Genomic DNA, 10,755 nt, shown 5'->3' on the forward strand with positions numbered 1-10,755 from the left:
AACACTTACAATAATATTTCCTTTGACTCTTTCTGACATTTATTATAATCTGTCTCTCAGTTGGAACCTATTGCATTGCAGGACCTACAGATCAATTATTTTCCACTGCATGTAAATGTTTTTTAAGTAAGGAATACTACTGTTGATTCGATTAGTTTTAAGTATTTAAGCTTTTGAATTTCCAAAATTTAGTTTGAGATATGATAAGTGATTATACCTTATTTACTACTTTTAATCAAATCTTGAAATTTATACAATTTACAATAATAAGATTGTGTCACACAAGACATTTTTTTATGAAAAGTCATGGTTGTGAAATAATTTGCTCCGGTAAATAGTGAAGACATTGAAACCAAATGCATGCATGTTTGTGTTTTTGATATTCAAAAACTGTTAATATGGATTCACATCAACTACACAATGAAAAATTGCATACGGCTGTTGTATGCTTATTGGGTGAGATACGATATCATTGCTCTGTAATACGAGATTTTGAGCTTCCATCAAACTTTACAATACAAGGTCCCAAAATCCATGTTAAAAGGAAAAAACGAAAATCAGATTCTAGATTACAAAGGAATATGGATAAAGAAAGAAAGAGAAAGGAAAGACAATTACTAAAACAACTTGAAGAATCAACGAGTAATATAGGGATGCCATCCTCTTCCCGATTTCAAAAATTATATGAAGAAGATGATCGGTACAGAGAATATAAAAAGGCATATAGTAGAGAAAGATACAGTTCTGATGTTCCTTGTCAAATAGCAAAGAAACAGTCAAAAAAGCAGAAATATAAATCAAACATTCAACTTCGACAAGCACATAACGATTACATCAAAAAGAAATACAAAGAGAACGTTCAATTCAAAGATGCATGCAAAGATTATATAAGGAACAAATACAAATCTGACATTAAATTTCGAGAAGGACAGAAGGATTACATCAAGAACAGGTACAAATCAAACATTCAATTCAAACAAATACAGAAGAATTACAGTAAAAAGTTTCAATTAGCTAGAAGAGAAAGGTATGCTAGTGATAAAGACTTCCAGCTTAAATTGAAAACATCCAGCCTTCTTAGATATAGACAGAATGTGCTATTCAGGGAGAAGTGCAAGCTTAAGCTACGTGAACAATACAAACGTGAATTACGCTACAGGGAAAAGAAGATTTTACTAGTACAAAAGAGACGAACAAAGTGTGTAGATGATATTGCAGAATGGTTTAGACGACAAGTAAGGGATGGACCAAGTTACATTTGTGCTGTGTGCATCAAATTAAAGTTCAGAAAGCAAGTTCTAGAATTGCACAAGGACAAGTATGACAAGAAAGACGAACAGAGTGCAGCAGTTGCAAATAAGTGTATTACTTTTCAATTTAAATCTGATTGTACAGATAAATGCCCAATTAAGTGTCCGACCATAAGCCATAAATTATGGATATGCTACACTTGCCATCGGCACCTCCTAAAGGGTAAGATTCCAGCAGATGCAAGTGCAAATGGTTTACAGCTTCCAACTATTCCAGAAGAACTCAAATCTTTAAATTTATTAGAGAAACAACTTGTTTCTTTACGAATACCATTTATGAAACTTGTTCAACTACCTAAAGGGAATCAAAGAGGCATAATAGGTCCATGTGTTTCAGTACCGACAGATGTTCAAAAAACAGTACAAATTCTCCCTCGTTCTGATGATGAAACACAGGTTGTCCGATGTAAGCTCAAGAGAAAGCAGTCATACATAGGTTATTGTCAGTATGAATTTGTCAGCACTAAAAAGATTTGTAAAGGAATAGAATCTTTAAAGGAAAGAAATCCATACTATCAAGATATAGCTTTTAATGATAAATGGCATGACAATCTACCACCAGATTTTGAAGATATGACAGCAGCAGAGGAAGGGAATGAAAGACATTCTGAAATATCAAAGGTACAAGACGAAAGAAAAGAACACGACCAAGATAAACAACAGCAAGAAGGTGTGAATGTCGAAGGAAATGAAAGCAATCCAGAAATACTAGAGGAAGTCAATACAACTGAAAGCGATGAAGAACATCATCATGAAGACGTTCACAATATCAAAGACAGAGGATTTCCATCTGATACCTGTCTGCAGCCAGTAGATATAGGGCAAGAGATACTTGATCAATATTTTGACAATATTTTTTGTGTTGCACCAGGTGAAGGTAGTACACCTGTGAGCATGATGACAGAGGTAGGCAATGAAGCAATGTCCTTTCCTGCACAGTTTCCTGAAGGATTGTTTGGGTCGTTTGATAACAACAGACCAGTTCATCTCACAAGAACAAGATACTTCCATGCAAGGCTCTTAAGTGGTGATATGAGATTTTCAACTGATTCGTCATACATATTTTATGCACAGTATCTTTCAGAACTAGAACAAGTTATATCCAAAGTTTCTATAGCTTTACGAAAGAGCAGTGGCAAAGATACAGCAGGTAATAATATCACAGCTAGTATGTTGACCGATAGAAATCAATTGAAAAGTCTGTTGTCTACAGACCAGGGCTACAAATTTTTAACTCCCATTCGAGGTACCCCTCCATATTGGCAGTCAGTTTTAAAGGACCTATTGGCAACAATTCGCCAGCTAGGAATACCAACATGGTTTGCCACTTTTTCTGCTGCTGATATGAGATGGTCAGAAATTATTAATCTTCTTCTGGAACAACAGCAAAGTACTCAATCTTTTGAAGATCTTGATTGGACAGCAAAATCGGAAATATTGAGGTTGAATCCTGTCATGAACGCTGTCATGTTTGATCACAGGTTTCACACCTTTCTTAAGGAGATTATCATTAAGCGTAGAATTGTTGGCAAGGTAAAGGATCATTTCCATAGGATAGAGTTTCAACAACGTGGCTCTCCTCATGCTCACTGTCTTTTCTGGATAGAGGATGCACCGTTGCTCGATAAAGCTGACGACCAGACAGTGTGCGACTTTGTTGACAAATATGTGACGTGTGAATTACCAGATTACTCAGTGGACCCAGAGCTTTATGAAATAGTTAGCATTGTTCAACAGCACAGCAAACACCATACTAAATCTTGCAAAAAGAAAGGCACCACCTGTAGATTTCACTTTCCGCGTCCGCCCTCAGAAAAAACTTTTATCTCAAGACGTCAAAGCCTGGCAGATCCAAAAATAAAAAAACCTCCGCAACAGCTAAAAGATCATGCTCAGTCTGTTTTACATAATCTTTGGACTATCATTAATAATGAGAATTTGGAAGATATTACAACTGACCGTTTGTTTGCTGCTGCTGGAATTACTCAAAAAGATCTAGAGGATGCATCTAATATCCTGACAAAGAGAAATACTGTCACACTGAAGCGTTCTCCATCTGACTTATGGGTTAACCAATACAACCCCGATCTGCTACGATGTTGGAACGCGAACATGGACATACAATTCATCACAGATGCATATTCATGTGTAATGTATATTATATCTTACATTTCCAAAGCAGAGAGAGAGATGGGGATAGTATTAGAAAACGCGAGCAAAGAGGCAGCAGCAGGAAATTGTGGTGCACAACAGGCTATGAAGAAGATCGGGGGAGCATACTTTCGCCAACGGGAAGTAAGTGCACAAGAAGCAGTTTATAGAGTTTGTGGCTTACATCTGAAAGAAAGTTCTAGGAAAGTGCAGTTTGTTCCTGTTGGTGAAAATCAAGTTAAAATGAGTCTCCCGTTAAATGTGATCAGGAAGAAAGCGGAACAACTGCAGGACAATGATATTTGGATGCTGTCCCTATATGATAGATATAAGGCAAGACCAGTGGATATTGTGTTTGAGAATGTATGCTATGCATCTTTTTGTTCGGAGTTCCGTGTTCTTTCACCATCTCAAATACCTCAACATCCTGTGAAGTGCCAGGTCTACAACTTACAACATGAATATGGATGCATCCAAAAACGCTCTAGGACTGATTCAGCAGTAATTAAATACCCTAGATTTTCACAAGAAAAATACCCTGAATTACATTTTCATGCCAATCTTCAGCTGTTTTTGCCACACAGGTTAGAAAGTCAATTAAAACCTATGAAATTTAAAACATACGAAGAAATGTTTATGAATGGGTTTGTAATAATACCACCAGCAAAGCAACCAGTTAGTGTAAAATCCATTGTCGATACCAACAGACTATTATTTGAACAAAATGTAGAAGACTTGGATGAGGCAGAGGAGTTGTTACAAGCTGAAGGAACACAAGAAGATGCATGGGCTTTGATTGCGCCTGAAGCAGAGGCAGAGCGATTGGATGGTGAACTAAGCAGAGAAGAGTTGTGTGAAAAAGAAATTGAAATTGAAATACCTGAATTAGATACTTCTACTCGAAAAACTAATAAAGGCCATGATATTGAAATAAGGCAAACATTATTTCCTGGTCCACAAATGAAAACCTATATTCAACAACTTAATACAGAACAAAAGGGTATATTTTACAGAATACGACAGTGGTGTATAGACAAGGTGAATTGTAAGGATCCTGAACCATTCAGAGTCTTTATAAATGGAGGTGCCGGCACAGGGAAAAGTCATTTAATAAAGTGCATGTATTATGAAATGAACAAAATACTATCACCTCATTCTGCAAATCCTGACGATATAGTTGTCCTTTTAACAGCTCCTACAGCAACTGCAGCTTACAATATTGGAGGTACTACACTTCATCAAGCTTTTTCCCTGCCAAAATCTCTACATCTTCCATACATCTACCTTAGAGATGATGCAATTAACAAACTTCGTTCTAAATTGCAGAATTTGTGTATACTGATAATTGACGAAATATCTATGGTCGGTCAACCAGTCCTTTTGTATATAAGTGAGAGATTGCGACAAATAAAACAGAGTAGAAATGCTCTTTTTGGTAACATTTGTGTTATAGCTGTTGGTGACTTTTATCAGTTGCCACCTGTTAAACAGAAGTCTCTCTATAATTTAAAGCCTGACAGCCAATTTCCGCTTTGGAGTTCTAACTTCTCCATAGTAGAACTAAAACAGATCATGAGACAAAAGGACGATATGATGTTTGCAGAGTTACTCAACCGTTTGCGTGTTAAAAAGAAAAGTGACTGTTTACGATTAGATGACAAAGCCATTTTAGAGTCATGTGAACAACATACAGTCCCACCTGAAACACTGCACATATTTGGAACTAACAAGGAAGTTGCTTTACACAACACCCAGATGATTGAATCAGTTTGTCCGATAACCCAAACTATTGACGCACTGGATTATGATAAACATCCTCAGACAGGTAGACTTAAAGTGAGAGAGGTGCCCTATGAAACTTCGTATGATTTTTTACCAGCACACTTGGTAATTGGCCCAAAAGCAAGAGTTATGCTCTTGAGGAATGTAGATTTAGCATGCGGTTTAGTCAATGGAGCAATGGGCACTGTTACTAATGTTTTACCCCCAAAACCAGGGTTTTCCACGCCACAAGGTGTCATGGTACTTTTTGACAATGAGAAAATTGGTCAAAGTAAAAAACATCATAGCTCTAAACATCAGCCTACTAAAATTTCGATGTTTGAGGAAAATCTTGAAAAAAATGCAGTGAGGTATCAGTTTCCACTTCAATTGTCGTGGGCTTGTACTATTCATAAGGTGCAGGGCATAACTACAGATAAAGCTGTTGTTTCTCTAAAACATATCTTTGCTGCAGGTATGACATACGTGGCTCTTAGTCGTGTTACATCGATGGCTGGGCTCGTCATTAAAGATTTTGACGAAAAACACATATATTGTAATGAACAAATCGGTAAGGCTCTCCAACAAATGCCTCAGTTTTTGACGGTTAAAGACAGAACAATTGAGCAAAATGAGCTGGTTGTAGTCCTTCATAATATCCAAGGACTAATTCCACACATTAACGATATCAGAGCTAATTCTGACATTTCAAACGCAAATTTCATTTGTTTGACTGAAACATGGTTGGAAAAGAAAACTCTCTTCCCATCTTTGGAAGGTTTTAACTTTTTACATAAAGAGAGATATTCTTCTTATCCATCGGACAAACCTTTATTTCAAGAACTTCAACAAAAAAAACACGGCGGTGTAGGAATTTACGTACGAAATCAACATCAGTGCTGTCCGCTGACAGTCGACTCTATGAATATAGAATGTTACGTTATATACATCAAGGAGATCAATACCAATTTAGTCCTTGTTTATAAACCAGAGACATACACTACATCAGTGTTTCTACAGGAATTATATGAAGTGCTTATTTCTATACCCCTCGAGGATGTAAATACGTCGACAATAGTGTTAGGAGACTTCAATCAGGATATTCTGAAGACAAACTCATCTATTAAAGAGTTCATGGCAATTCAAGGTTTCGCACAAATAGTTTCCAATCCAACAACAGATGGAGACACACTCATTGACCATGTCTACCTTAATGGTAATTTAAAGATTTCTGTAGAAGTTATGCAAACATACTACAGTTACCATAACATGGTGTCATTGCGAATTAAACTTCCGACCTTATAGGTGTACAGTTAATTTATTGTCAGAAGCTTCCTCTGGGATTAGATTGAACAGTTGTATAATAAAATGTTACCCTCACCAAATCGAGATATGAAGTGTAAATAGTGTTTTGATTCATTTCCGATGTGTTTACCATGTGTAGCAAGGAAACTACCTATTAGTACCAACCTTATAGATTTATTATATTTTTCATTTCATACGTATATATATTTATGTTTTCATGGCTGCTCAAACAAGTAATACATTGTTACTTTCACCGAATCAAGGTTTGAAATGTTAATAATGCTTTTAGGTTCATTTTCCCATGTCTTTACAATTGCAGGTATGAATCCATCTACTTGTTATCACGATCAATGTGAATAATGTTTTTTATTTCCTTTGTCAATATTATACCATGTTTTAGTGGCTACTTAAACAAGTAAATACATTGTGACTTTCACCAATTCCAACTTTTAAATATAAATAATGTTATTTCCCAATATCTTAACCATGTGCAGGTTTGATCTATCCATTTGTACTCGCCTAAGATGTAAATAATGTTAGAGTTCCCTTGTCCCTATTATGTCATGTTTAAACGGCTGCTTCAACTAGTCAATACATTTGGTACTTGCACCAAATCGAGGTGTCAAATGTAAATAAAGTTTTTGAAATTATTTCCCAATGTCTTTACCATGCATTACTAGGAACCTATTTGTACTCTTCTTAGATGTTAATAGTATTGTTCATGTTCGTTGTCCATACTATTTGCCAAATCCAAGTATTGCAATGTAAATATGATTTGGTTTACCTTTCCTAGTGTCTCAACCATGCTCTGTACAAAACCAATACATTGGTACTCACCTTTGATGTAAATAATGTTTTTCATTTCTTTTTCCCATATTTTACCAGGTTTTTATGTGAATAATAATTTCGTTTTCCTATCCTAGTGTTTCAACCATGCTCTGTACGAAACCAACATATATGTGCTCTTATTTGATGTACATACTGTTTTCATTTATTTTCCCCATATTTTCCCATGTTTGAACGACTGCTACAACAAATGAATTGAGTTTTCCTATTGCCAAATCAAGGTTTGAAATGTAAATAATGATTTTGTTTTCCTACTGTTTCACCCATACTCACCTATGATGTTAATAATGTTTTTCATTTCTTTCCCCTTATTTTACCATGTTTTAACAACTGCTTTAACAAAATGTTATGTTCCCTTTGCCAAATCAAAGTATTTAAATGTAAATATGATTTAGTTTTCCTTTCCTAGTGTCTAAACCATGCTCTGTACAAAACCAATTCATTGGTACTCACCTTTGATGTAAATAATGTTTTTATGTCTTTCCCCATTTTTTACCATGTTTTAACGACTGCTTTAACAAGGGAAAACATTGTTCCCTTTACCAGATCAAGGTTTTAATGTGAATGATGATTTCGTTGTCCTATCCTAGTGTTTCAACCATGCTCTGTACAAAACCAATACATTGGTACTCACCTTTGATGTAAATAATGTTTTTCATTTCTTTTTCCCATATTTTACCATGTTTTAACGACTGCTTTAACAAGGGAAAACATTGTTCCCTTTACCAGATCAAGGTTTTTATGTGAATAATAATTTCGTTTTCCTATCCTAGTGTTTCAACCATGCTCTGTACGAAACCAACATATATGTGCTCTTATTTGATGTACATACTGTTTTCATTTATGTTCCCCATATTTTCCCATGTTTGAACGACTGCTACAACAAATGAATTGAGTTTTCCTATTGCCAAATCAAGGTTTGAAATGTAAATAATGATTTTGTTTTCCTACTGTTTCACCCATACTCACCTATGATGTAAATAATGTTTTTCATTTCTTTCCCCTTATTTTACCATGTTTTAACAACTGCTTTAACAAAATGTTATGTTCCCTTTGCCAAATCAAAGTATTTAAATGTAAATATGATTTAGTTTTCCTTTCCTAGTGTCTAAACCATGCTCTGTACAAAACCAATTCATTGGTACTCACCTTTGATGTAAATAATGTTTTTATGTCTTTCCCCATTTTTTACCATGTTTTAATGACTGCTTTAACAAGGGAAAACAGTGTTCCCTTTACCAGATCAAGGTTTTAATGTGAAGAATGATTTCGTTTTCCTATCCTAGTGTTTTAACCATGCTCTGTACGAAACCTATATATATGTGCTCTTATTTGATGTACATACTGTTTTCATTAATTTTCCCCATATTTTCCCATGTTTGAACGACTGCTACAACAAATGAATTGAGTTTTCCTATTGCCATATCAAGGTTTGAAATGTAAATAATGATTTTGGGTTCCTACTGTTTCACCCATACTCACCTTTCATGTGAATAATGTTTTTATTTCTTTTCCACATATTTTACCATGTTTTAACGACTGCTTTTTAACACCTTTCATGTAAATAATATTAACTTTTTTTTTGGTCCATATTTGACCATGTTTAAACAACTCCTTTAGCGAATGAATTTAGTTTCCCTTTTACCAAATCACCGTTTGAAATTAGAATAATTATTTTGTTTTCTTTTCCGAGCGTCTTTGCCATGTTCTGTACAAAACCGATATATTCGTATTCACCTCTAATGTTAATGTTTCTCATTTCTTTTGCCTATATATTTTACTATGTTTTGAAAGTTGCAAGAACAGGTGAAAATAGTGTTGTCTTTACTAAATCGATGCTTGAAATGTAAATAATGCAAGAATATAAGATCAAACCTTATGCAACTTAATGGATATGTAACATGACATGTTCCAAAGTAGCACCTGTCTTTTGGAATTATAGAAATGGTACCAGTTACCATGGAAATAGCAAAAAATTTCAAAAACTTCAAAATGCTTCAAAATTGATGAAATTTTGCAAGAATGTTAATAAACATATGTAGATGCTCTCTTTGACTTGGGAATTTTCAAAAAGACAGCAGCTCACCTGGCAATAGGGAAAGGGTGCCATCCGCTATTGCTTGCAATGGCAAATCTAGTTATGGCACCCTCAACGGAGTTGGGGTGACATCTTGTTATTGTTCGTTTCTTTTTTTTCTTTTTATTATTATTATTATTATTTTTATTCTTCCACACATTTTGTCCATACTATTTCTCTGGATTGGTCAGACCCATGTTGATGGAACTATACCATAATATGAACCGCCATGTGAAGTAGTGCAAAAGACATTGGAATGGTAAAAAATGGCCGCCGTTACCATGGAAACTGAACAAATGTAAAAAAATGCAGTTTTTGGTTTTGGTGAACTGTTTGGATATGCTTTAACTCAGAATCGTCATATTTTTATATAATGTAGGTGCCCACTATATACATGTGTTGGAAGATTTTGGCACCCATTGGAACTACTATGTTGCCATGGAAACTACACCAAAAATTTCAAAATTCTCAAAATGCTCCAAACTTCAGGAAACTTCACAGTAATGATGAGCAACATTGGAAGATGTGTCATTTGGAGTTGGAATTTCCAAAATATCTGTTGTTTCCATGGAAACAATGCTAAAAGGTAAAAAAATTCAAAAAAAATAAAAATGCTGCAAACTGGATGAAATTTTACAGGAATGGTCAATGGCATAAGCAGAGTTGACTTTTGAAGTTTGAATTTTCAAAATGGCCGCCGTTACCATGGAAACAGCAAAAATGTCCAAAATTTCAAAATGCTTCAAAATTAATGAAACTTAATAAAAATGATAATTTGAATGTGTAAATGCACTCTTTGACTTTGGAATCTTCTAGAATTCTGCCGCTCGCCTGGCAATAGGGGAAGGGTGCCATCCGCTATTGCTTGCAATGGCAATTCTAGTTATGGCACCCTCAACGGAGTTGGGGTGACGTATTGTTATTCTACGTTTCTTTTTTTTCTTATTTTTATTATTCTTCCACACATTTTGTCCATCGTGTTTCTAAGAATTGAGTGATCCAATAATGTTGAAACTATAACATAATGAGGACCCCCATGTGAAGTTGTGCATCTGACTCTGGAATTTTTTTAAATGGCCGCCGTTTCCACGGAAACTGCAAAAACGTGAAAAATTTTCAAAATTCTAAATCTTTCATTATAAGACCTAGCTGGATGAAACTTTATGGAAATGTTCCTTGGTATGCCTAGATGTCAAGACAATATTTAGAAATTCCAAAATGGCCGCCATTGTCATGGAAACAGGGCAAATGTTTAACATTGAGCCTATGGACAAATACATAAAAGCTGCATTTTCTTTAAGAATA

The 10,755-nt window shown here is 35.0% G+C and overlaps 1 protein-coding gene across 1 annotated transcript; it reads left to right on the plus strand.

Annotated features, from left to right (window-relative positions):
- The first annotated feature begins 398 nt into the window (after nt 1–398).
- On the plus strand, nt 399–6,527 carry LOC139508698 (uncharacterized). Its single transcript, XM_071296003.1, has one exon. It carries the CDS (start codon nt 399–401, stop codon nt 6,525–6,527), a length of 6,129 nt encoding a protein of 2,042 aa, XP_071152104.1.
- The last annotated feature ends 4,228 nt before the right edge of the window (nt 6,528–10,755 follow it).

The sequence above is a fragment of the Mytilus edulis genome, unplaced genomic scaffold (genome assembly GCF_963676685.1).
Source record: "Mytilus edulis unplaced genomic scaffold, xbMytEdul2.2 SCAFFOLD_235, whole genome shotgun sequence".
Taxonomy (NCBI): Eukaryota; Metazoa; Mollusca; class Bivalvia; order Mytilida; family Mytilidae; genus Mytilus; species Mytilus edulis.